Here is a 26906-nt window from a genome sequence, read left to right as displayed (position 1 = left end):
CTCAACTGCTAGTTAGAAAACAAACTTGAAAATCAAAATTGTTAAAATAGATGCTTATTGATAACACAGTCAAGAAAATCAAATTTGGAACTTTTTTGAAAATGTTAAGTTTGCATGCATGCAAGGACTACAAAGACAGAAACAAAAACAGGCATTGAACACTTACGCATTTAACTGTTTAATAAGAAAACAAAAAAAGAAAGAAAAAAAACTGAAGTTCCTGTGAAAAGTGAAGAAGACTGTGTTCTTATGGTTACTAGTTAGCCAGAACATGAACAAGTGACTTTTGGTGGAGCAATTGGTGGCTTGATGATTGTTTACAATCTGATTTGAAACATGCACTGTGGGAAAAGTTAGAATTCATTGGCTGACTAACCCAATTCAATTATCTTTTGCAAACATTATTAGTGGACTGCATCAATAATAATGCACACTTCTGCAGACAAGAATAATCGATTGAGTTTTTACCAATAAGTAAAACTTGTGGAATTCACTGCCACATATCTTTAATTTCACTTGATAAAAAAGGAAAAAACTTGGATCACAAAAAAAGCCTTTCAGCATTTTGGAGGTGAGAGACTGAGGGATTTGTTTCCAATTGCAAACAGAAGAAAAATCTGTAAACATTTGCAGTGCAAATGCTTTAAGCAACTGTAAGTCAAAAAGTGATGAATGAATGGAAAACACCAGAATCTGGCACGGCCAGGGGAAGAAAGTTTGGATCATGGCATCAAATTTGAGAACATTTGAGAACATGAGTGTATGAAAATTTGATAGACACAGGACATTATCTTGTATTGTTTTTGTAGACTGCCTATTGAAAGCTCTTAGTATTACGTGATTTTTGAATGGTTACTATCATTATGCATCTTTCTGTGACTTTCTGGAAGCTTCCAAGGAAACTCACGAAGTGATAACTAAAACACCTTGAGATTTTATCGAGTTCCTTTGGTTGACTTTTACCCTTTATAAACAGGTTTTGATAACAATGATTGATATTGTCTTCTCATATGCCACATTTCCAGCTTAAAAAAAAAAAAGATTAATTAGAGTTTCATGGAACATACTGAGTCAAATTTGGTAACCAGTAACCATGTCATTTCAGAGAACTCTTGTGTGAAACTCAGGCAGCAGGTCTACATGTCAGAAAACAGAAGATTTTTAAAACAATTTGTGACAAAGGAGACTAACATTTTATGATTGTGTGCCAAAGTTTAACACCAACACCTTCCTTTGAAGGGAGCTTGTTCTGAATGGAACTAGTGGGCTAATAAGAGGGAAATGATTTTTATATTATTCTGAGGTGGGTGCTTTAGAGAGGTTGCCACCTAGTTCAGATCTTATTGAAAACACTGGAAAAATACTGAATGATACTCTAGGAACTTCCCCATAAGCAGAGTGTTTTAGTGCTGTAAATAATGTGGAAGTGATAAACATCAGTACACAGTTGTTCCTTAGTGCTAACTCAGGGTTAAATTTTAATCTAGGTTTCTTTATTCCTTTGTTCAAAAGCCTTTTTAAGATAATTTTCTTTCTTCTATTTAGAGTATCCTTTTATCAAATTGTGGAGAAAATAAATTTATACTGACTTTCAGATCTGAAATCCGATTTCACAGAAACCCTGGGTTATCTTAACTCAGCTTTGAACATACCCCAAAATTAGGATCAAGTTATGTGCCCAACTCATAACAACAATAGAGTCAAATTCAGAAAATGAGGGGAGCTTGCATAAATTTTAAGTTCTATATTTTCTAATACCCTATTTCAGTTTCAAAAATCTATAATATTTGATGAATTTGTGATGCAAGATTGCTCATGTCTTTCCTAGCCTGTGCACCATTTGACTAGAGATTGAGACCACCACTAAACTGGTTATCATTAATTTAACATACATACAAGCACTATGTCTGAGTCCTGATGCTGACATGGGCAGTTGGCGAAGTGGTGTTGGGGTTTTCACTGATCTCAGCAGTGAGGAAGCCGTGTGTAATTGTTGCTGTGGGGTAGAAAGAGCCTCATCCAACAGATGAAGTGCTAACATGAGGGTTAAGGAAACTTTAATTCCCTTGCAATTGTTTCAATCAATCAACTTAACACACACAACAGAAAGTAACTGTCCAAAATAATGCTTGCTTTTAAAAGGTCAACAAAAATTCAAAACTAGAAGTAGTGCTATCCAACCTATCAAAAGTTGCAAATATTTGACCAACTTTCTATCAACTGAATAAATAATTACACTTTTTTTAAGTAATGAAACTTCCCACATGAATTAAACAACAGTCATGAGAAGAAAAATGAAAAGTCTTTTCAGCCATTAAATTTTCCATGAGTTTCTCAATTCTACCACAGCATCAATCCAACTAGGTACATGTATATAAGAATGTTAGCATTAGTATGTAACTTATAATTTATGCAAAAGGATACATTTCTGAATATGGCTTCTTCGTTTCAAAATACTGTTTACATCATCCTGTAAGTAAATATTTAAGATAAGAACATAAATATGTCTTCTTATTATTGTGCAGAACTAAGTTTCTTGGCTCTTTAGCGCTTTTTGAGGACAACTGGCACTGAACAAAATTTGCAACACATTTCTGAGAATCTTGAGGCACTTTTTGTTCAGCAGTAAATAATGATAAGAACTAAAATTTTGGGTTAGATTTGTTTCTCCTGAAGGTGCAGGGTGAACTTTCCAAGGAGAAGAAAAGGTAGGCTTCAGTGAGAAAGCATAAAAAAGATCAAGTTCACCAGAAAAGTGACTATTCTGTATCGTTATTCCTCTCAAAACAAGATAAATCTAAACTATTCTCAAATAAGTGACTACTGAAGTATATCTAAAAAATTTGAGAGAGGGAGAACCATTTTGGAGACCATTTCGGTTAGAAAAGACATCAGTTATTTAACAGAGCTGTCACTAATTTTTCAAGTAGGCAGGAAAATGAATGATTAAAAGTGGCACAGCACAAAATTTTCATGGTGTAAAACTGCCTGGGACAAGGAAGAGGAGGGGCAGGGAAGGACAGGGGCAAGGATGGAGATTTAAGGAACAATAAACATTGTTCTAGATAGATCATTATTATTCATTTTCTGGAGATTTTTTTGATACTTCTGTTCCTTTTCTTCTATAGCATTGACAAAACTATGACAAATTTTGATAATCAAAAATGATTTTATTGTGACAAAACACTTAAGGCAGAACACCAAAATTGATTTTATGACTTTGCTTGTATTAATTTTGCACAAAACTTAATAAGCAAATTTTTGAGATAAGAACAGCATTACAAGTGAAAAGGAAAAGATTCTCCATGCCACAGGTACCTCTCTGGCTTTTGTCACTTCTACTGGTATAGGACCAAATTTCTGTTTCAGGCCTGATCTGTTTGGGACATGAATACAAGAATATCATGATTTTCATTATAATCATACCATACAAGGTTAATGAACCGGGAGAGTCTTTGTAATTATCTTTCTTTACAAAACACCCAACGTCATCATTCAGCATTGCCACAAAAAAGTACCATGAACACTGACAGATAAGCCACACTATTCCCCCAAAGTGATCACATCAAAACATTAGTGCAGCTTATCTGCGACAAAATCTGAAAAATATGCCACAAATTTGGATAAATTAATGTTATTCACTGAAAATGTATAACAGACTTATACCAGGGTACAAACTGATTATTGCTTTTACAAGTTTGGTGTTCTTAAGGAGGTTTCTTTTGTTCAAAAGCATAAGCTTAATATATTTCTTTCAGTTAAACCTTCTTCATTAACCCTTTGACCTCTAAGAATAAGCAGCAGCTAATTTCTCCTTTTAATATCCATCCTGAATCAAACATAAATGTCACAATAGAGTATGAACCAATCAACAATTAAAGAAGCCCCTGCCTGTTGAATAAATTCTCCCTGTTAAGACATTAGGAAACATATGGAGAACAGTATGGAGAATGTACATACTGATGTTAGGATGAAAAGGGTTAAGAGACCTTTTAACTGGTTTAGGGTCACCTTCCTTGGACAGCTCAACGTTAACTGACATGGGGTTTTGGAGTAAAAAAAATTATGCTGTGTCTTGTACTGCAATGAAAATTAATGTTTTAAAAGCTACTTGGGTCTGATACCCCTTTTTTCTTATCAAATTCCTCACTACTAAGTTACTGTACAAACAATAATTGTAACTAAACTAAAGGGCAACTAAACTATTACTAAAGTTTTCCTATTATTTTATTATAAATTCAATTTAAAATCTGACAGGAACTGTGCATTCTAAAGCATTTGTATTAATTTTTTCTTTTATCAAGAGGCTATAAGTGTTAAGACTATTTTGAAACTCTTTTCTATCTTTTCTGTGTACATTCCACTATGATAGCAAGACCTCTGTTTGAGATTTTCCTGCAATAACCTCAATCCCTGTTATTAAGCAGTCAGTTATCAAAACTACTCTCTTAGACTCTTAATCTTAATCTGTCTTTTCTGTGTACATTCCACTATGATAGCAAGATCTCTGTTTGAGATTTTCCTGTAATAACCTCAATCCCTGTTATTAAGCAGTCAGTTATCAAAACTACTCTCTTAGACTCTTAATCTTAAAAAAGAGAGCAGTTGTGGTACTTATGTAACATTTGTGCCCTTCCTAATTTGCATAATCTGTAATTAGCCCATAGGCAGGACTTCTATATTATGCCCTGCCCTGATCTTGCTCTTAACCAATCAGAGCACATGTTATATTAGCCACAAACCAAAGCCACATAATAAATGTTAATAATACTACAAGAACACAAACCTTTGAGTTTGGATTTGAGCTTCTTCTCTGTGATCAATACCTGTATCCATTGCCTTGCGATCACAGTTCTGTTCTTATAGAGGCACTAAAAAAAATAGAGAATTCACAAAAAAATTAAATTTATTCACCCGAGTGAAGACTTCACTGAAAATGAGGTGAGTGATACATAGGTACCATCATAACCAGAGACAGAAATTTCGTTTAAAGATCTTTCTACATGGGAAATATGATGATCAGAAAATTTAAAAACACGAGGAAAACAACTCCATATAATTGTTCCTTGTTCAGAAAAAATCAGAAAATATCAGAAAATAACACGATTTCCGAGATCTTAAAATTTATTGTCTCAAAGGGAAAAATACAGTTTATGCATTATATACCTTGCACGAAAGTTTACAGGAGCAAATTTGATTTTCTGTTAAGGATGAGGAAATCTTAAGATCAACATAATCAAAACGTGTTTCTACTGCAGGGTTGACTGTTGCAAAAAAAAAATCAATCAAAGTGGCTATGAGCTTCTGAAAATGAATCATGAAAGGGTAAGATGTTAAGGTCATGATCATCGAACAGACTTTGCATTTTGAAACTAACTCCGGCCTTAAGTCCCCGAAATCAGCTTAAAATGTCAAAGTACGTTCTGCACTCTTCGCCCAATGGATAGTGCATCTTCACTCAAGCGAGAGTTCTAGGGATCTTTGCTACTTCTTAGTGCAGTGCAATTTTCGATCGCTAGAGTTTTCCATTTAATCCTCAATTTTTCAAAGGTGCAAGTTTTCACAGTGCGACTACTTGTAACGTGCATATTCCTTCAAACAATGTACCTACCGAAGATAATTGATCGTCCACCCCTCGGGATACAATTCTGAGCTTTGAAACTCCGAAGCGGACGGCTGCCTTTCTACTCTTATGACCAAATAGTTCTGTTCTCTCTGATAAATTCAAGTAATGCAGAGAGTTCCTTTTATTGCTAGTTCGATGTGACTGTTACCGCCATCAAAGAAGGAATCATTGACTCGTGCCCAGAGTTTCGCGATTACTATATTTCAAGATGGCGGCTGGTCTTAGAGTCCAGTACTACTCCCTAAGACGCCTTGCAAATCTACGTCGACGGAAACATGGCAGGAGTGCGTGGAAAGAAATCGCAAAGGCAAAAGCGTGCTAATACGACAAGGCCCGGTCTTAAAAGGAAAAAGAAAGAAAAGAAAGTGAAGGTGTTAAAGTAAGTTACGTTGTTCACGTTACGTCTGAATGCTACTCAATTTACTCATTTGGCTAGTTAATAGTTTGTGTTAGAGTTCGTTTTTAAGCAGGTCTCGTTTATCCTTTCGAAGAAATAGTTTCTTTAATGTGTGTCTTAGCATAACTTGTGTCTTGGTATCGGAATGTTTGCAATGTTATTTTTTGGAATGTATTTTAGAAATTAGATTAGGTTCTTCCGTATAATTTTCATATTTCGGTTTATGATAAATTTTTAAATATCTCGTCTATGTTAAATAGAACAATTTAAGGCTTGTTTGTAAAATAAATCCCTGCTTTATTTTGGGTCTTTACTTGGGAAACTCAGTGGTCATCAAAACTTTCTTTGCCTTTGTCAGCCACTACACAGAAGTAATACTCCTGATTTGACTTCCCTATTGAAATTGTAGGACTTGCTTGGCTCTCAGCTTCTTCCTTCAAATAGGGTCACCCTATTAAACTCAAGGTATAATATTTCAGACCTTCCTTGTGTCACAAATTAAGCAGCTCTCTTAGGCATTAGTCACAGATTAAAATGGTAAAATGCTCTTCAAAAATTATTTTTTCCTCAAAGTTTTCACAAAGTGCAGATCACATCTATTTCTATAAGGAAAACTATTTTTTTTAATTACTCACCAGAGATGCCTTTGTGTCACTGCAAGAATTGGAAAAATTATATCATAGTTTTCTGATTTAAATGTTAAAATGTTCTTTCTTTAAAGAAAAATGTTTCCTTGAAGATGTGCCCATCACACCTATTAAGATATTTCTGCAAGGAAAGGTTTTCTTTTAGTCATGATCCATCCTGAACTTATTGTAAGATGTTTATCTTCTTCTGTAGTGTCAGGGCAATAACTGAGATTATGGCATCTTGGGTTTTTTTTAGGCACAAAATAATGTGTTTTAAAGAAATTTTTCTATCTTTAGTGTACATGTATGTTGCACTTAATAATCTCTTGTGCGAATGTTGATCTACCAAGATACCCTGAAAGAAACAAGTGACATTGGGTCAAAACTGGGTGAATTTGACATTCTTTTGTCACTTGCCATCACTCTTTTTGATAACATATGTGGCTTTGCCTCCTATAGGAGGCATTAGCCACAAAAAATCATATGGCCAATGCACAATGGCATTGTTTCTACCTTTGACATGACTTTTTTTATGGCTTTGTTTAGAGTAAATCCCAGCACTCATATGATAAAACAGTCTTACCACATGCAATTTATCAAAATTTATTTCTAGACTTAGAGCAATTCTCTTCTTTTTTTTACTTTTATGACTTCTGGTGCTCATTGAGTTGTCGAATGCAACTTGACTTAATCCTGTAGATACCCATGCTGTCAATGGGAGTGCTCTTGGATGGGGTATGGCATATATTTATTCATTAAGGATGGTTGAAAACTTATGCCTATATTGGATCACAGAACTGATGAGGAAAGTCAGGATGGAAAGGCTGTGAATGATCGAAAGCCACTTTGGTGAAATTTTGTTTGTATGAGAACTGTCAAAATTTGCGCAAATGCGGTACTGCTCAAACATATGAAAGTTTACCTTCTGGCTATTAAATCTTTGGTTCTCAAAAGTCTTGAGAATCAACAATATGATTTCCTGTGGGTGGGTGCTTATTTGGGGAAGGGTGCCTATTAACCCTTTAAGTCCCAGTGTTGATCAACCAGAAACTTCTCCCTACATGTATATTATCCATACATTATCAAGCAAACAGGTAATGAGAATACTCAAACATATCAGGTAGAAGTTGTTATCTTGATCTAACACCAAATTCTTGTAACTAATTCAAAAGGGAATGTGTAGCAGCTAGAGGGGAGAACTGCCAATCAGATCTTGGGAGTTAAAGGGTTAAATTGTGGGCATTTATAGAGGAAGCACAGCTTTCAGTAAACTTGATCCATCATTGCTTTAAATTTTTCATTACTGAAATAATGTTGGTTCTTAATTCCTATTATTTCATTTATGCCATTTAAACAGGTTTGGTACATTTGTGTAGCTGTAACATTTTTCAATTATTTCTCCCAAAGCCAAACGTTACGTAAGAGCTGGGACCAAGAGAAAACACTGAAGCAGAATCTTCAGATTCTTGGTTTGGCTTTTGATGCTAATTCTGCTGTTCCTATCCCAAAGTCAAAAACCAAGGTCAGTGCACACCATTTTTAGCTTATTTTTAATGTGCTACATGAACAAAAATTATGTTTCTAAAAACATGTCACATCTGTATACACTGTATATGTTGAGTTGGAATGATAATTATTTGTTAAATGATACATGTGTTGTATTTATAGTCATCAGTGTAATTTGTTTGTCTATGTGTAGGTAGGGAGACTTTCAAATTGCCTTTTTGTCTATTGTCAAAGATTTATCAGAATTGGACATTTTGGAAAAGTGTTTGCTTATAACATACAAAACAACAAAATTATATCTTCAATGTCATCTTAATGCTTCTTACAAAACATGAGCATGCTACACATACAAGACTTACCACCCTAGGTACTGAGCACATGGTCTATAGGTCATTCATATACCAGCCCTGCAGTCTTTCAAGAAGATGCGATAATCTTTCTCAACTATTCACAATCCTCAAGCCATGTTGGGGTCATTGCAACATGTATTTGATGAAATACATCAAACTAATTGCATTTGTTAGGTAAAGGAAAAATTTACTTGAGATTTGTGTTGCTAAATTTTCCTCCAAATCATGAAAGTTGCATAATGGTAGGACTGGTTTTACTGTAACTCTACTAGGAAAATAGTAAGCTTAAAATGGACCACTTGCATATATGTGATTAGGGTTGTAAAGATGAACAAACAGAAGCCATGGAAGTAGACCAAAAGGAACCAACAACAGTTGTTAAAGGTAAAGCTGTGCTTGTGCTTGACTTATCGTAGAGGAAAGTGAGTAATGTTCCAATTTTTTTTTGAATTGGAGGTAGGTTTGAGATATTATGGGAACATTTTATAGTATGAAAAGAATATTCTTGAATTAGTTGAAGAGGATAAAATTCCATGTTAAAACCATGATGTTATCATAGCTCTCAAAGCCACTTTGAGTGAACTCTTCAGGGTGCCCTGGCTAAACTTGGAATATGCAGAAGTGAGAATGGGCAAAATTCTTGTTGCAAGAGATAATTTTAAATAAATGGAAAAGTTGTGGCCATTTTAAATTTCACATCTGAAAGTTTCAATTGTTTTTATCTTGTTGTGGAGAAGTCCAATGTGGATTGCAAAATTTCTAGCAGAGTCCTCAGCTTGTACAAAGCAGAGTAACATATCAAGCTAAGAAAATTTGGTTATCACTTAGTTGCATATGTTTGTCTGCCTGTACGTACATACAAGGTGTTACTTTTGGCATGTACAACCAGCTGCATCATTCACACTTCTGCATACTCATGTTCCTTTCTTAGTATCTCCTTACTTCTTAGCTTACCAGTTTATACAGATTTTACATTTTGTGAGCAGTTTGTCAAGAAGGACTAAGCACCCATTATCTCTTTCATAACATTATCTTTTTATAGATTGATTATCTTAAAGGAAATGATGATTATTGAAATTTTATACAGTTTGAACTTTGAAAATTCAGCTTCTCTGTTCTTCTTTAGGTTTCCTAAATCATGTACATGTACCTCACAATACACTATAAATATTTTGGTACCCTGAAGAAACATTTCTAATTCCCTAGTTGTTTCTTTTCCTGTTTAGAATTTGAGCAAATGGCTGCTAATGAAAGGAAAGGTGAAAGGCATATTTCTCCAGGTGAAGTGCAGTTTCTATGGCAACTTATTGGTGATCATAGCAACAACTACAAAGTAAGTTATATTAAAGAGGAATTCTCCATGAACATGCACTTCTCTAACCACATGGTATTTTTTTTATAAACATATAAATAACTTTAAATATGATAGGCTGCTGTGCACATTGTGCACTCTGATTTCCTTTTGCAATTGTCAGAGTTGGTGCCCCCCTACTTACTCACACACTAAGATAGATCACTCAGAATGAAAAGTCATTGGTTTAGAAATTTGGCCACGAACATTTACTTCTTGGTCACTGCAATGTGATGACTGACACAAAGCTGGAAAAATTTTGACTCTTGGGCCACCACTGCGCTTGTTCATTCTACTTTTCTGGCGATGTCCTCTTAATTTTACTGAATTTGTGAGCTCATAATTGAAGAGGATGATCCTAAGATATTCAGTAGTGAATCAAGTCGAGTCAACTGGTTGTGAATATCGTGAGAACGCATTGCATATTTACTCGTTCCTCATTTATAAAGTAAAAGTACTTCAGAAATATGTCTTTATTCACCTTCAATGCAAGATAGTCAATGGAACTTGTTCTCTTTTTTTGTGCAGAGTATGGCGAGGGACAAAAGGAATTATTATCAACATACACCAAACCAACTAAAAAGAAAATGTGAAGCACTCCTAAGATCAAAACAGAATTTCAGCGGATACCCAAAAAAAAATGGTTGAAAACATACACCGTAAATTACGATGGCTCAACAAGAACTCTGTTCAAAGAATGTCTGGAAAGTCGTCAATTTTAAGTCAACTGAAAAGTTTTCGAGCAGAGTATCTTCACTTGTCAAGAGCCTGGTATAATATCAACCAAAGTATTGTGACAGAGTTTGCTTCATTAGTTTCTCAGTTTAAGAGGTTACCGTTATAAAGGAAATTATAATTTTGCGTCACGTGACCAAAAATTTGATTCCATGGAAATTCCTGTTACTCGCTCAAGATACGGACTTTCGGAGCTGATAACGGTGAAGCTGTTAGTCGCGGAAGCCGCCGGAAACAAGTGGTGATGCTCCAAGAGAAGGGATATAATGAAACATTTAAAAAAATACAAGGAAACCTCCTCGGGCTCCACTGCCTACATGTTTGTCGAATGCCGCCAAAACCATCGTTATTTTGTGTTTTACGGGCAACGTTTTTGACAGAAGAAAACCTCCTGTTATGCATTGTACCAAAAACGATCCCTCATGACTTTGTTGATAACAGTCCTTACATATCGTTCAGTTGAAACAGTGAAAAACTATGGGCTGGTTATTTAATCGAAGTCTAACGCACGCCGCGGTTTTAGACAATCAATGGACCTCGAGATTCTTGAAAAAGAAGGAGTGAAGTTAATGCTGCGGTAAATTTTACATTGCCAACCATAAGCCTCCTTGAAATTGTTTACAAAAATTACCGTAACGGATGGGTTTGGAGTATTCTTGCCCAAAAGCGGTTAACCTTCTTTAAACACCGCCCCTTGATAATAAGAGTACATTAACCAGGATAATTTCAACCGTTTCCGATTCAGTTGAATGAATAGCTTTAATTTATTGAAAGTAAATCGCTGTCTGAACGAATTTTTGGTGAGTTACACAATTCATTGGGTCTTTTAACACAATCATTTGTGTCCACGAGCGATTGGTTGTGCTAATTCAACTACCCTTGACGACGCGGTAGCTTTCTTCGCAGTTTCCCTAACGGTGAATGCGTCTGGGTTAAACTGAAGATGGTCCATTGTCTCGCGTATAATTGGCTTGGACAAATTTTGAATCCTATCAGAGGCTATTGCTCGGAGAGTGTTTCTTGTGATATGCCATTCAGTCTCTCTGCATGGTAAATATCCCTCAACCGTTTGCTTGGCCTTGGAAAGCTCCTGAACACGGGCTGAGGCTACAGTGCGCATGCTGGCTGAAGATACGCGCCATGTTGGCTCCCTTATGAGCCCGTCTTGGCGAGTCTTGGGACGAGCTAGTTGTTCGGTTCGTGCGGAAGTCACGGCTCGTTTTGCTGGCTCACTTACGCTCCAGGGCACTTCCCTTCCTGGCCGATAATCAGGATGGCATCTCTTGGCATGTGCTAGTCTCAGTGTTAGTTCCCGTTCCTCGGCCGTTTTCGCTGTTTGGCTCACTTGCCAAATTGGTGAACTTCTCCCGCAACTGAAGATGTATGCCTCCCTAGAAGGAAGAAGGGCTACTTTTAAGTCTGACACTCAAGGATTGGTACTTAGAACGTCATATCATCACAGCACAAATGAATTACTTTTCTACGTTTTAGATTTTTTGCCGTCTGAAAAGTAGATCCATTCAGCACGTGATCACATGGAGGTAGCTATGGGAGAGAAATGAGATCTTGAGATGAAAACAAAAACTTATTGCGCGGCTGGGTCTCCAATTTATGTTAGCTGTATGTTCACCGGCTATTACAAAGCAATACTTTTCTGAAAGATGAAGTTCAACGGTAGAAATGGACGCGTTTCGTCTATGGACTGATCTCCACGACGAAACGAGGTTTTATTCCCTAGCAGATGTTGGGTTTGTGGTCCGTCCCTAATTCCGTCCCCTTGTAAGAACGGCGACCAGGGGTAATTCCCTTTCTCTCTCCCCGTCGGGAATATTTTCCAAGCATGGAATTCCTACTGGCAAACCGCAAAAGTGAAGGTTTGAAAAGAGCCATTACCTTTTCACGTTATCTGGTGTCTGCGAAAATCAGTAACACTTGAGCAGATTAAATAGTTCAAATTCATTTAATTATTGTCTATTGACGCAAATACTCAATGAAAGTCATTTTTTTAAATGAAGATCGATTCTCTTATTCCCATAGCTGATGGAAGGACCTTTCGCTCCAAAATTGTTTCCTTATTGATGTGTCTTGGCTATCGTTGTGATAAACTTATTCTCTACCTAAGGTAAAATTAGTATTCCGACAATCAAGTCACTCGTTTCATTCCAACGCAGTCCATAATCTGTTGGAAGCTCGCGATGTACAATGGGAAAGAAATTTTCGTGAACTGATCTGTGTTTTGCGAATTTTCTGGTTCTTGGCCAATGAATGCTGATAACGAAATCTTTTTCTTGAAGTATTCAAGATTGTTACTTTGTTGGTTCAAGTCTGTGAGCCCTCTTCTGAATAGACCCTTATCGATTCTTAAACTACATTGCTCCTAATTGAGTTATGGTTTGGACTTGACATGGCAAAGAGAAAGGGAGATCTTGACGCCTAGCAACAACTGAAATATTTCACGATCTCAGAAAAATCTAAACCAAGAGTAAAGAGCCTTGCTATGAACATTGATTGAATTGTATGTATTCAATTAAAATACATCTAAAGTTTGCAAGCCTTTGAATTTGCTGAACGCATTCGTGCGTTCAGACAAATTCGAAGCAAAAACTTGTACCTTTAAAGATAGTTTGAAATCATGCTGAAAATACTCCTCTGAACTTTGTGTCTGTTTTTTTCGTTGTTGTGGAGGTAGCTGGTAAGCGCGGTCCATCAACAATCGGGCCCGAGCAACCGGGTTATGCAATGCCTAGCAACTTGACAATCGATGAATTTTGAATAACTTGTCGCAATGCGAATAATTAAACATATGACAATGCTATTTTTATGTGCAAATCTTCAAACTCAAAGAAAAAGCGAAAAGCAAATTTGATGTTTTCACAAACGAGAGACTGCTCGCGAGGCGACCTGTACTGAGGCGTAGAATTTTAGCATGGATTTCCCAGTCTTCACGAGCTTGTCCTATTTCAAATGTGTGTAAGCCCTTAATGAAAGATATTTGGGTAGTCATGTAATTATCACCTGACTTAAGATGGGTAAATGAGTTCAAACTGCCATGAAGCCAACCAAAGAAGTACGTAGTTAGGGTCGTCACGACCTTAACAAAGTAATGAATACCTAAACAGTCCACAGCTGCAGAACTTAAGTTGGACAAATTTGGGCAAAACAATTTACTTCTGGTCAAATTTGAAAAGTAAAGAATCGGCAACATCATATCGAAAAAAAATCGTAGGTTGAAAAAATCAGATAAAATATTGAACAAAAGATATCACAAGTTCAGTGCAGGTTTGCCCGATTGCTGGACGTATTCTCGCAGTGCTGGTAAACAGTGCGTGCTTACCTTTGTTCTTCATGTTGGGGTGGTGATTTCTTTGGTTCTGCTAGCTGACTGACCCTTGTGGAAATATTTGCTTTTAAAGCTGAGGGTTGCATATCCCAAATGACAGAACTGCGGCCACAGCTATAAACGTATTGTCCCCTGCAATTTCCAGCAAAAGAAAGAGAGTGACGTAAGTTAACCTAACATACACCATCTCTAGTATCTTACAAACTCACGAACGCGTTTGCATCACCATAAGTAGTTTAAACTATAACAATAAACATTATAACCAAAAGCAAAGGCGTAAACGTAGTAAAGTGAACGTTCTCAAATTCGTTTATTAGTCATGCAGTTAGTGGCTCAAAATGACGCCTAAAGGGCGAATGATTCTTGATAATGAATTGATGTTGGGGCTTTGCCACTCTAGATTTTCCAGGGAAACTATCGCATCCGTTGTTTGTTATTTTACTTCTAACTACGAATGAAGAATCGCACAGCATTTAGGACCAAACCTGCCTTCGGCTACATTTTTCCATCGCAAGTTGAAAATTGCTCGGTGCGTTTAGAGTATACTTCTACACAGGAAAAAGAAGTGATAAAATATAGCAGCGAAAAAATTGTAGAAAAATTTATTAGTTCGTAGTGGATATAATTGTAATTGGCATAGGCAGAGTAGACGCGTAGTTAATTGAAAGACTCCGAGAGCTGCGAGTAAGGGGTGAGATCAAATAATTCCAATCCTTTGGTTTTAAGGGCGCATGTCCTTAAGAAAAAATTAATTTTCAACTTCAGACACCAAAGACGCGGCTGTTTCACTTTCAACTTCGATCTTTTATTGAATGAGCGTTACTTGTACTGCCTTTCTTCATTTTGGTACCTCCTATGACAGTGAAAGTGCTTCGGAAGGATTGTTAATGCTTTGACACTGTATTTTATTTATGATTTAAGATGCCTAACCCAAAAACAAATAAAGGAGAATGATCAACGAGGTTATGTCTGCATGCAAGAATAAATAAATTTTTTATCCAGTCACAAGTTCATATGAGAGATCGTTTTCCGAAAACATGGCCGTCTTTGAACGGTGACACATCACAAATTTAGCCAATTAGAAATTTCAACAGTAGTAAAGAAAGAACAGACAGCCTGTTTCTTCTCGATATTCCCAAGGAAATTTCTCATTAAGACTGTTACAAGATCAGTTAAAGATGATTTTGTATGTTTAAAAAGATTTGGTTCATGACAAATATCAGCCACCTCCTCATTCCTCATTTTCTTCATGGCTGTACCGTTTTGCAAGTTTTGTTTAGGCCTGATTGTATCCGTTGTGGTAACTCCACCTCTAGCAAAATCCTTGGATTTCTTGTTTATTTCATTTCGAGCCTATTGTAGGTTGGAGACCATATTGGTCTCTTACGACGTCACAGCTCTCTTCACCATTGTGCCTTTAGATGAGACTATCTACATCTTGGTCAACAAAACCTTCACAGATGATTGGTTCAACAAAATTATGGCCTTTATCTGCAAAAGGACCAGCTTGCTGAACTACTCCAGATTGCCACAACCAATCAACTTTTTCAGTTTAACGGTCAGCTTTACGAACAAACAGATGGTGTGGCTATGGGCTGCCCTCTTGGCCCTCTAATGGCCAATGTCTTCATGTGTCATCTTGAAGAAAAGCTTACGCGTGATGACTTAATGCCCCATCTGTACAAGAGGTACGTCGACAACACCCTGGCCAGAATGCCTAGCGCTGCTGCTGCTGTTGTGTTTCTTGCTACTCTGAATAGCCTACAATCCAGTCTTAACTTTTACGATGGAGCTTCCCGTTGGTAATAAGATCTCTTTTATCGGCATTGAAATCGTCAAGAACGTAACTAAACTTGAAACTTAAGTTTAACGAAAACCAGCAAACACTGGTTTGCTCTTACAATTCCACAATCACACCAATAAACGCTTTAAAGACTATTTATTAAAGATAATGATACACCGAGCCTATGCCCTATCGTCTACCACAGAGGCTTTTAATGCAGAATGCGTCAAATTGCGCTCTAATTTCAGTCGTCTTGACCACCCCTGTGGGCCTTATTGATTCCGCTATCAACAATTTTATTTTTAGGTACGGCAGGCACAGCGGAAAGAAACACCGATGATAATAGCACAGCAAGAATTAGTCTTCCATTCAAAGATCAAGTGGCCGCTGATGCGGTTCGGAAGCAGTTGCGCGATCTTAGCCATAAGATTCTCCCTACATTGCAGCCAGTTTTTGTGAGCAAGAAATTGGGGCAAGATCTTTAAACCCAAAGAAATCAAGCCGTCAATTGCTAATCGGCAATGTGTTGTTTACTGTTTCTCACGTGATCTGTGCGATGCAGATTATGTCGGGTACACAGCCCGACGCCTTCATCAACGCATTGCTTAGCACAAATATTCGGCAATCGGTCGACATTTCGTGGAAGCTCAAGGTAGCAACCACCTCTTGAAAGAAAACCAATTTAGAGTGTTAAGAAAGTGCTAGGGAAAATTTGATTGTTTAGTCTTTGAAATGCTGTTCAGCAAGAATCTCAAGCCTAATTTAAATATCCAGACGGACTCCATACGTGCCAAACATTTTGTTTAATTACTAATGTTCTTTTCTTACGGAATAGCTTTTTATCATCCATTCTTATTTTGGTATATATAGACTACAACTTGCAAATATATCTTTTTTTAACTTGGTAATGACGTTTAGCCAACGTCGAAACGTCGTCGTTTTTTAGAAATCTTAAAATGCTTTTAAGAAATGTTCTATCGCAATTTTTTTATAGTTAAATGTTTTTCAAATCATTTCTTCATCGTAGGTTGTGCTACAATAAGTACGGTCGGGGCGCGCTAAGTTTAAAGAAGTGATAGTGAATTCAAAGATCAAATGATTCTTGCTAACAACTTACAATCCAGCGATATCGAATCTCATACAGATTCTCATGACACCTAAGCCAAGACACAGAAAACCTTGCGAACAATTTTCCCTGGAACAGTTGTCGCTAAACTTAATTATGGACGAATCACTTAAAGAGTCTCCTTTCAGTGCGAAAATTCCTTTTCTGTCAAAAGAAGCACGAAGCGGAGTTGTCTACAATTATATTAAGTATGGCAATGATACAAACTTAGTCCTGGAGCAAAACGACTTATGTTTGTTTCGAAATTAGTTTTACACTTGGGAAATCGACTTGACTAGTAGCGAAAGGAGTTATCGCGTGATGATTTTTGGCGAAAAGGCTCTATAAGGAAATAACCGGACACTCCCTGAAGATCTGAAGATGACTAAGTCGCGTATATTGTAGAGGATTGAGATAATTTTCAAGTTTTTACTTTGACATTGCGTGCAGAATTTCCAGCGGGTATGAATGTCACGGTTCACTTCAGTAATTTGAAAAGCTTTAAGGCCCACCTTTCTATTTTAAAAATCGTGTTTTTGTACCTGCTACACTTGGATGGATGGTCTAGTTGAAAATCTTTTTTCGGCGTGGCTAAGGCCATTAATCTCCCCGATGCATTTGCTGTAAGCGCTCCTCTGGAAATGGGCCACATCATATCTTGATTTCCCCATACGATCGGCCTGGAACAAAAAATGATACCTATGTAATTCTAACCAATTTGCTAAGTTATCAAGGATGAACTGCCTTTCGACGAAAAGTTTGCTAAGAGATCGATGAATCGTTTTTTAAATAAGCCTTTCAAAGAAGAAGTCAACGAGGCAAGTAAAAGCTTCCCTGGGTTTCCAAGCTAGGGCTTTGGCCAAATTGATATTGCGACAGACGTGCCACAGGTCTTCCTATTGTAACCGCGTTAGTCAAATCTTAATATTAGGTGGTATCTAATTTGTCGACGTGGAAATTTGCGACTCGCAAGTCAATTTTTACCGAGGCGGTCTAGTACTGTGTTTGCTTCAGTGATGGTTTGGCACTACTTACCAAAAACTTGTCATCCATACCGCTTTTGATTCCTTCGGCTTTGCAAGTTTCACCAGGCGAGTACTATTTTAAATGAACATAACCAAAAATTAGACGACGAAAAACTTTTAGAGAGGCCTAAGGTTGGCAATGTATCAAACTTCCAACGAGTTAAAAACAACTTACATGCCAGTATCCCGTGTGGCTTCTGTAAAACTTGGAAGTGAATGATTCACTCGAACAACTAAATGAAAAGAAAACATGTTATGGTTGTTTCAATTCAATGAATGTTGTGTCTGCACAAGGCAACCATTCGCACTTACAAGCCACTTCTGTCATATTGAAACGGCGATTACTTCAAACTTCCCAGCGTAATTACGATCACAAAGTATTCTTCTTTATAAAAGCTTAGAAAAGCAAGTGTGGATGAGGTTCAAATACTCGCGCTTTTCGTGTGAATTCGATGCAGTTACAGTCGGTCTAATGTTCAAGGTTTTAATGATTACATTCAACAAAGCGTCTGGTTATGTTCCTATGGAAACAATGCCGCAACTTGGTGCTAATTAACGCTATCCAATGGTGCAGCGCTTTCTGGAATATGATTGGACAACTACGAGTCCAGTGAGATTTCAATATCATTAGAAGTTTTTCTTTGTGTTTTCCAAAACCCAAACACACAAACAAAGAGCAGTCATTAAACATTGATCCTGGAAATTGCTATTCAAACAATTCTGTAAACATGGCTTTGTTTGGAAACTGAAGAAAAATTTTCTGAATGCTTAGTAAATATACTCACGAGAATGTAGGACAAATCATATTTGGATTGAAATGAAACTGACTGATGGTTTACTTTTTCTAGACAGCCGGTTCGCTGATGTCGAATGAAGTAATCAAGATTGAAAGAGAGAAATGTAATAAATTTGGCGAACTGAGCATCATGAACGCAGGTTGTCGTCGGATCATTCAAATTTCCCTACTTTTGTTTTGATCGCAGGTGACATTCTATATCATTGGACTCGATGTACCCTTTCAGAACATTATGACTGGACCAAATAATTGGGCTTTCTTCGACTTTCCTTGCTTCAACTTATGAGAGTTTATTTGTCTGAACTTGTTTCATGAAAAGACCCTCTGTTAAGGGAATAATTGATATCCGTTTTCTCCTAAAAGTGGGTATAAACATAGAAAAGATACTTACTTTGGGGTAATTTAACGGGTTCCTTTTTCTTTGCCTTTCCGCGTTCTGACAAAGTCAAACAAAATTAGATAACTAGTTACCAGTATAATTTTTTTGTTGATACCGTTGCTTGTGTTAGAATAACAGAAGCCGGGAAAATCAAAACAAAATGAAAGAGAGGCCTTGAGATACATTCAAACAGGGCACATAAAATGAATGAATACATAGCTCCTGCACGAACATTTGACAAACCTTTTACTGGTGTAGCGCTTACAGTTCTTTCGGATGAAACCGACTGGGTTCGAACCGCTGGTAAATGAAGCCGTTCAGAGTTCGAAGAAGTTAGCGCTTCTTTCTTTACTGACGAGCTTCGTTTAGATTGTTGATCACTGGCTTTAGATGAGGGTTTCCTTTCAGGTTCTATCTGCTTTGGCTTCTCGTTATTCAAGTCGTCTTTTTCTTCCTTTTCAGGGCTTGTGGCTTCTGGGCCTATAGCTGTGCTCTCTCCATCTGAATTATGAATCAACACAGCAACTGTTTAATGTGAAAGTTTTGATTTCGGAGGTAGTAACTTTTGATTTAAGTTTAAAAAATCGACTTTGACTTCCGGCACAAAGATGGAGGAAGTTCACATCACTATTAAGTTATAATGTTCACGAGTTCTACGTGTGGTAACCTGGAGTCGTTAATGTCTTGTTGAAATTCTTTATTTTCGTAGGTACATTTTACTAACTTCAGAGTTTCCTAACTCGAAATTTCTTCGTAAAAGAAAAAGTAAAAGTTGAGCAGGAAGTCGATCGTAGTTATCTGTTCGACCATCTAACTTGCACTACATGAAACCCCGTATCACATCGCGAGACATCCGTCTAACGTGTAAATAAATTGTCTACAGTAACGTGATGTCTGGAAATTATTTGTTACTTACTTTCACGATAAGAAAGAAGAAAAACCCGGAGGTATTTCACCGAATAGGACTGCACAAATAGCACCTTTGAGGTGTTTCGGCTTATTTTAAGCCGAAAGTGTTCTATTTTGCATGATAAAATGACATTTTAAGATTTAGCAACGGTTAATGTGAAGACTGAATTGCTCTCGTCAACTTTCAACACAGTTCCCACTTAAGTCTTTTTACTTAGCACCTCCTTTTTATGTAGACCAGCGGGTGGCTTGACATCTGCTTAAGCTTTTCATGCAACCCCCCACCGCTGAATATGCCTTCCTCGTCACCATGGCAACCAGATCTTGAGGTTTTAGTAGAGCCTAGCGCAAAATATTTATAAGGCATACGGGACGGGATCAACCCACACTTGCAGATAAATGATAAAAAATTACGTGACCTGTTACCGAGTATCATGATGTTGAGTGTGCCCTAAATTTGTTCAACTCAGCATTGGCGCAAATATGTGTTAGTTAAAGTTTCTAACTTTGGCCGAATATCGAACGAAGAAAATAAGACAGACAATGAACTGTGCTGTGCACGCTTACTTTTCTACTTTCCAACATAGGTTGTAACATTTTTGGAAAGCACGCATTCTTAAAAAATCTCCTTTACTTTGTTTTGTTTGGATTTTTTTTGACCTGACAGAGTCACAAAGCAAGTTTGTTTCTGTCTTGTCGAAGGAGAGAAATATTGCAACTTTGTTATTTAGTTACTAAGCCTGTGAAAATTTGTCCTGTATAATTATCTAAAAATCAGCGATGGCAAACCTGTAAAGAGCTCTTTGTCAACTTATCTTCACATCTAAATAAAAATCGTAACTGGATTCTGTACTTGATTATTTATATCACTTGAAACTGCGTCGTTTAATGACTTCAAAAATAATCGGACGTCAACTTACCATTGTAAGATTCGACGTCCTCGACTTTAATCTCGTCTTTCGAATCGTTCATTTGTAGATCCATTGTAAAAGAATTCTCCCCTCATCAAAATGTTTCAAGAATTGTAAGCTTAACACTCACACAAGCCGAGACTCTTTGAACTGTTGGGTTCATAGAGACCACTATATGCGCGATTGACTAAACCAGGGCAGTAAATATTTTATAAGCTATATTTCTTATCGCTCGCCCATTGGTAAATTCGGAGCTGTACTTTAAATGACTTCAAAGCACCGTTTGTAGCAGATGTCTTTGCCTTTAATTTACATTTCTTTAATAAGCTGTAATTAAAAACGCTTTCTTCGCCTGGATGTCTGGGTTGAAAATAACAAGGATTTTTAACCCAATCAACCAAATAAGAAGAAATTCAAGGTTTAAAGATGCCATTTAAGTTATAATTATTTCACATGTTCAAACGTTTAGTGTTGGTTTTGTTCTTCCACCTAAATTGAATCTTTAAAAGAAAACAGCTTCTCAGTTTACCGGAGTAAATCTCATTTTCATCCCACCTGTTGCACTGAGTCACACTTTTAATCCGAAACTAATCATTCTTCAATTTTCTCATAAAAATATGCAATATCGAGAAAACAGAGGCACTTTAGTAAAACTATTTTTCGAGAAGACATTATGTTAAAATGTCATGTCTGTCATGTCATATACACTCCATAGCACAGGTTACGAATGCATTTTAGCTTGCATAAAATCCAAAGTCGGAGTAGTCAGGCTTAAGACATGTGAATAAGCTGTCATTATCAAAACAGCAAGTTATACCTACCAGTGCTCGAGAGACTTGATCTGGAGCTGGAGCGCACGGACTTAAAGCTAGAGGCTGCTAAGCTTAGATAGCTACTGTACTCTGTCATAACAGACCGCAGGCTCGGAGTGCGCTTAAGGATTAAGCTGATAGGTGTATCACACGCTGGTATGGACGCACGCGTAGACATTTGGTCGCTGCCGCTCTGATAACTAGCGTATTTCCTGAGTGGCTGTAGCCTGTTTTGTTTTATAGAAGAGCTCGCCTTGCTAATTGTATCAGTGGAAGGTCTACTATTCTGCCTTGCTCTGCTTGATTTCATGGATGACATGGACAATGCACTCGACAAAGAAGACCCTATGTTTGTTAAAGAATTTTTCCGTTTTCGTGCATTCCAAAAGTCACTTGAGGCCGAACTGAGAGAGCTTTTAATCCTCGTTTTTTGGGGGAGTTCCTTCCGCTTACGAAGTCGTTTTCGCCGAGTTGTAACATCGATATCATCAATAATACTCGTTCCTGACTTTTTAAAAGTTTCTTTCCTTCCGCCCTTTTTGTTGTTCACGGGGCGGGCCGCTGATTTATTTTTTCCTCTTTCCATATCAAAAAATGACATAATAGCTTCCTTGTTGAGGTCTGGGACAGATTTACCGCGGGCCATTTTTGGATTTTTCATAATTGATCGGGTGCTCATTCGAGACGCCATCTGGCTACGACTTACAGATCGCGCTCGTGAAAGATCAGGATCCAGTGTGAGAGTCACATGACGCTTACCATATCTTCGCATATCGGGAACAGAATTACTTGAAGTGCTTTTACCGATAAGTGGTAAATGAGGGGTTTTAGGGCGGAAGTAAGTTTCAGGCCTGAAATTCTTTGCTCGTTTTCCTGTGGTTGTGGTTTTTACTGTCGAATATTTGTCATGCCTACGAATGGCCTCAGGTGCTTCACTTATGCTGTACCCCGCTGCACTGTAATGACTCCATCGTGACCAGTTTCTTGTGGTCACGTAAGATCCGTTGCTATGCACACTTGTAGTACCTTTGTCACGCATTCTAGTCGCAGCCGACGGTGATCGCTGTTCGGGTCCGAAAGATAACTCTGACTCATTTTCATAGTCCTCGTGATTCTGGCCACGCTCTTTCTCTTTCTTTGCTGCCATTTTCTTCATGCGATATTGATTGCTATTTAAAACGTAAGATGGCGCCGAACTTACATTGGAGTGTGCACTTCCTTTTCTTACCGTTTTCGTCGTTTTAATCGTGATTGTGGACTCAGGAGTGCTTCTTGCTGAAGCAATAGTAGGAATGCTGCTGATGCTTGCATTTAAACTGCTCGTGTAGTGTGTTTGGATAGTGGTGGGAGTTCCAAATTCTCGTGTTGGAGTTTCTTCGTCGTCGTCACTTTCTGCATCACTTTCATCACTCTCATCGTCGCTTTCATCACTTTCTTCTTCAGTTTCGTCTTCATCGTCATCATCATCACTGTCTTCTTCTTCTTCTTCCTCCCGCTCATCAGCCGAGTTAAGTTCGTTTTTATCCTTTTCGCTGTCACTACTGTAGTTGATTAGTACACTTCCTTCCTCGTAATTAATTTTCGAAACGTGCGGTGTAGCGGCAGAGCTCTCGTTCCGGCTCTGCCCTTCAGGATTTCTTCGGAAAGCCTCTCGCTCTGGGCGATCTAAGGAATAAGAGTTATTTCTAGGTTTTGTTACTTTTTCGGTATCCACGTCCTTGAAGTGGTCACTGAGACTTTCCTTAAAGGCACTCGATTGTGAGCCGCACGACTGAATCCCAGAGCTTCTTCCATCTGCCTCAGTTCTCTCTGGATTCACATTTCTTTGTAAGGACTTCCTTTTCCTCTTTCCGTTTTTGAGCTCTCTCTCAAACTTTTGTAAGTTTTGGCTCGTAAGAGAAAAAGTTTTCACAGTTGTCATTTCAAGGGCTTTATTTTCCTTGTGGCTGCGTGACCTAATAGAGCAAAATCTTCTTAAACATCGACCTTCACCATTTGAATTCACCTGTCGATCTAAAACGTAAAGTAGAAGATCAATAGAAGAGTAAAATATTTCGGAGAAGAATAATTTGTCAAAGACCAATTGAAAGTTTCATTTACCAGACTTCTCTATGGAGCAGACAATGTTTTAAGTAATCAAAACGAGTAAACCCATAATAATCAAAGCTGTGATCAGAAATCCATTGTAGTCATTCGAATCACATTATGTAGAACTGAGATTAAAGCCATAGTACCTCATTTTATGGATGGATGGATGTTAGAATTTTGAGGTTGCAACGTCAACATTCTGCCGCCTTTGTTTGCCTGTCAAAGTGTAACATGAAAAAAATTTCGAACGATTTCGTCGGGGAATCATTTCTTAGATAACGAGCTAAACAGCCGAAATTTTAAATGGGTTTTTTGGAAAACTAAATCATTTTATTTGGATAGCATTTTTTTAGAGTTTGAACTTGCATTTGCTCATGAACATCTGCTTCGTAGATATTCATCTCTTAAGTGGAAGCGGATAAATGACTAATGCAAATTGGAAGCCACACAGTGTTTATTAGACTGTTTGCTTTGTCCAGAGTAGAATAAAGTGACATGTTTTGGGAAATGACACTCTATGAAAAAGTTCAGTCACTAGAAATGAATAGAAACTGAAATTGAAAATTTCCTTAGGGATTATATAGAAGTACCATACTTGCTGAGTTATCCGAGGTAAGACTCGAATGAAATGTAAAGGAATATTGATTTATTTTGGACGGCAAAGATACAATAACTCCAGATTAAACGAAATTTACATCTAATGCGCGCAGCTCGAACTTCATCTATACCACGCAGTGTCACTCGTGAGAATGCCTAGGAACTACTAATTTTTAATTTAGGTCTAAGGTCTGCAACACCACTGAGGAAACTTAGTTCCAGTCCCATGTCAAGGTCACAAGTACCTACATTTAAAAAAGACGGCATTTCATCTGGTTTTTTTTGTTTGTTTGTTTGTTTTATCTATTTTTATAACTTGTTCTTTCTCCAACATCACTTACAAAGGTTTGCATTTTATTTTAATGATAAATTCCCATCTATGGAAATTAAGAGAAAGCCATCGCCTTCCTTCGGTCAGATTAACCATTGATAATTCAGAGCACGATACAAAAGATCGAAGCTCCTTAACTGTAGTCATTTGAAGTCACACGCAAACAACGCAACGAAACGAATTTGTGATCCCTGCCCACAAATAGAGAGAAAGCACGAAATCATGTTAGAGCTTTAGGCTTCATATACAACTTCTCCAGGACACAACATGTTGTATATGTTGATTTCTCTGGTTTTCTTGCCATGGAGTACTATCACCAGTTTAAACGTCAATATCATCAACGACGTCAATTAAACATTCACAAACCTTCTTTAAATTTCGAAAAACGCTTTCGACTTTTTTTGGGAGTGTAAATTTGCTTTTACAGACTGAATCTGGTTAGCCTTTAAATTAGGATTGGTGTACTTTCCCTCTCTCGGTCCTCTTCAATTTTTTTCTTATGAGGGCACAGAGCATTCATTATTCGAAAAAATTCATTTTCATCAACCAGAAATTACAGACCTTCATTTGCAAGTTAATTTATAATGATTATTGATGTGCGAAAGAAGCTAGTCGTTTCTATGTGTTGAAGTCGTACTACAACAATTACCCCTAAACAAAACTCTGAAGCTTAAGTTAATCTGCCTAATTTTCGACTTTGTAAGAATTCCAGCGGAAAATCCTGTCAATCCATATTTTGTTCCGTTAAAGCTAGCTTTGATCTGATCAAATGCGTACATTAAAAAAAAAAAACATATAAGTTATTCGGACTGACTACTCATGGATAGATCAGAGACTATTGGAAATTTCAAAAAGTTTCCCAGTGTCTGAAAATTGTATGTTGTGTTAAGTCGTAACTTAAACTTACGAAAGCAGCCAAAGACAAGCTGGCGAACACTATATGTAAATGATACAGTGTTCCATACCACAATTTCTTTTCCCTTTATAGTTTACAAATCTGAGAAACTAGCCATGAAGACCTCGTCGTAACTTAGTCACGTTCTAAAACAAAGGAACGATTGAATTGGCTCGGTTTCACTAGTGTGTGTTTTGCCTCGGATTAAATAGACGCGCAAATTCTTTCGGGAGCATCTGTCACTCACATTCACATTCACAAACGCAAACAAATAAAGCAGAACCCTTACCCTCTGGTGCACTTCATCGCAGAAACTTTCAGCTTCCTTAACTTTGCATATGAAACGATCGACTCTTCGCAGCTCGCTACAATATCCCAATCAAGCCGGTAACCATGGTGCAGCTTAAACTGCTTTGACAATTGATTCATTACTGCTACGAAGGGGCAGATATGCAAATATCACACCATTTGACAGACGCACCTGTTAAACACGGATTGGTAGTAGTAGAGACTTTGGCAGGTGTACACAAAGAAAACCCAAACTTAGAAGCTAACATGATAACATTTCAAATGTGACGAACGCGAAGATGCGGGTTGACGATGCGGGTTGGAACCATTCGTCGTCTACGTTGAGGGAGGAGTTAGGGGAAACGAGTAGAGTTTAGTGTTTTTTCAGAAGTAAAAAGTACGGAACTTCTTTCCTCCTCATGTCATCATTAGGTTCAGTGGACAGTTAATTGACGGGGATCATTTGATATCTTTGAAAGTGACAGTAAAAGCAACATTAGGGGTAATGATAGCTAAGTGGATGAACGGGTCACTAATAAACCATGACAAATGAAAATACAACTCTGTGTACAGGGTGGTGTACCCCTTAAGATGAAAAGAGGAATGTTCAAAGTACTGTACTCACTACCTTTCTTTGTTCTTTTTTTGACTATCGTGGAATAAATGTTCCGTTAGTAGCTGCAATGACAAAGACGTGGATTTTTCATATAAACTGTTAGTAGGTGAGCATTTTTTTCTATATTTTGAAAGTAAGGGCTTAAGAATTTCAAATCTTGCATTCCCAAGTAATGCATGTTTTGGAATTCAATACACCCGAATTCCACCAAAAAAGCAAGTAACTGAGAATTTAAGATGGAGTGTGGAAGCAAGTTTTGAAGAATATCAAATATTTTATCACAAATTAGTACATGTAAAGAAATCAATTCACACGAATCACCCTAGCTGAGTAATGTTAAGTATTTTTATCATTTTCTGTGTTTGATTTAGCGAAGTAATTGGTATGGTAAGGGTTTTTTAATTCCGAAGTCATTTTGGTGATTGTTGTGTTTTCTG

The 26906-nt window shown here is 37.3% G+C and overlaps 3 protein-coding genes and 1 pseudogene across 4 annotated transcripts in view; 2 read left to right on the top strand and 2 right to left on the bottom strand.

Moving 5' to 3' along the window:
- The window catches only part of LOC113669674 (nuclear pore complex protein Nup107), a 40832-nt gene extending 35024 nt beyond the window's left edge, over positions 1 to 5808 (bottom strand). Inside the window, exons 1-5 of the mRNA XM_027185746.2 lie at positions 5612 to 5808; positions 4787 to 4871; positions 3319 to 3376; positions 2425 to 2470; positions 1897 to 2034 (exon numbers count right to left, since the gene is read on the bottom strand). Of these exons, the coding sequence (XP_027041547.2) occupies positions 1897 to 2034; positions 2425 to 2470; positions 3319 to 3376; positions 4787 to 4836 (292 nt within the window). The 5' untranslated portion in view covers positions 4837 to 4871; positions 5612 to 5808. The remainder of the gene's footprint in view (positions 1 to 1896; positions 2035 to 2424; positions 2471 to 3318; positions 3377 to 4786; positions 4872 to 5611) is intronic.
- Positions 5798 to 11388, top strand: LOC113669676 (nucleolar protein 16). Of its 2 annotated transcripts, XM_027185748.2 has the most exons (6): positions 5880 to 6005; positions 7352 to 7387; positions 8060 to 8174; positions 8826 to 8892; positions 9735 to 9841; positions 10388 to 11388. In XM_027185748.2, exons 1-6 carry the CDS (start codon positions 5902 to 5904, stop codon positions 10505 to 10507), a joined length of 549 nt encoding a protein of 182 aa, XP_027041549.2. In that variant the 5' UTR covers positions 5880 to 5901; the 3' UTR covers positions 10508 to 11388. The 2 variants fall into 2 exon arrangements, with proteins under 2 accessions (XP_027041550.2, XP_027041549.2); XM_027185749.2 differs by lacking the exon at positions 7352 to 7387 and having other exon boundaries at positions 5798 to 6005.
- On the bottom strand, positions 10322 to 25995 carry LOC113669675 (uncharacterized). The gene is made up of 9 exons (XM_027185747.2): positions 25855 to 25995; positions 21664 to 23667; positions 19266 to 19523; positions 19035 to 19079; positions 18023 to 18080; positions 17858 to 17920; positions 17365 to 17502; positions 13929 to 14066; positions 10322 to 11985 (listed from the first exon to the last, which is right to left on the bottom strand). Exons 2-9 carry the CDS (start codon positions 23573 to 23575, stop codon positions 11430 to 11432), a joined length of 3168 nt encoding a protein of 1055 aa, XP_027041548.2. The 5' UTR covers positions 23576 to 23667; positions 25855 to 25995; the 3' UTR covers positions 10322 to 11429.
- LOC149050468 (uncharacterized) lies at positions 15184 to 16554 on the top strand (annotated as a pseudogene).
- Positions 25996 to 26906: the final 911 nt, after the last annotated feature.

The sequence above is a fragment of the Pocillopora damicornis genome, chromosome 2 (genome assembly GCF_964200805.1).
Source record: "Pocillopora damicornis chromosome 2, jaPocDami1.2, whole genome shotgun sequence".
In the NCBI taxonomy this organism is placed as follows: domain Eukaryota; kingdom Metazoa; phylum Cnidaria; class Anthozoa; order Scleractinia; family Pocilloporidae; genus Pocillopora; species Pocillopora damicornis.
This window is presented reverse-complemented; position numbering and strand designations above follow the sequence as displayed.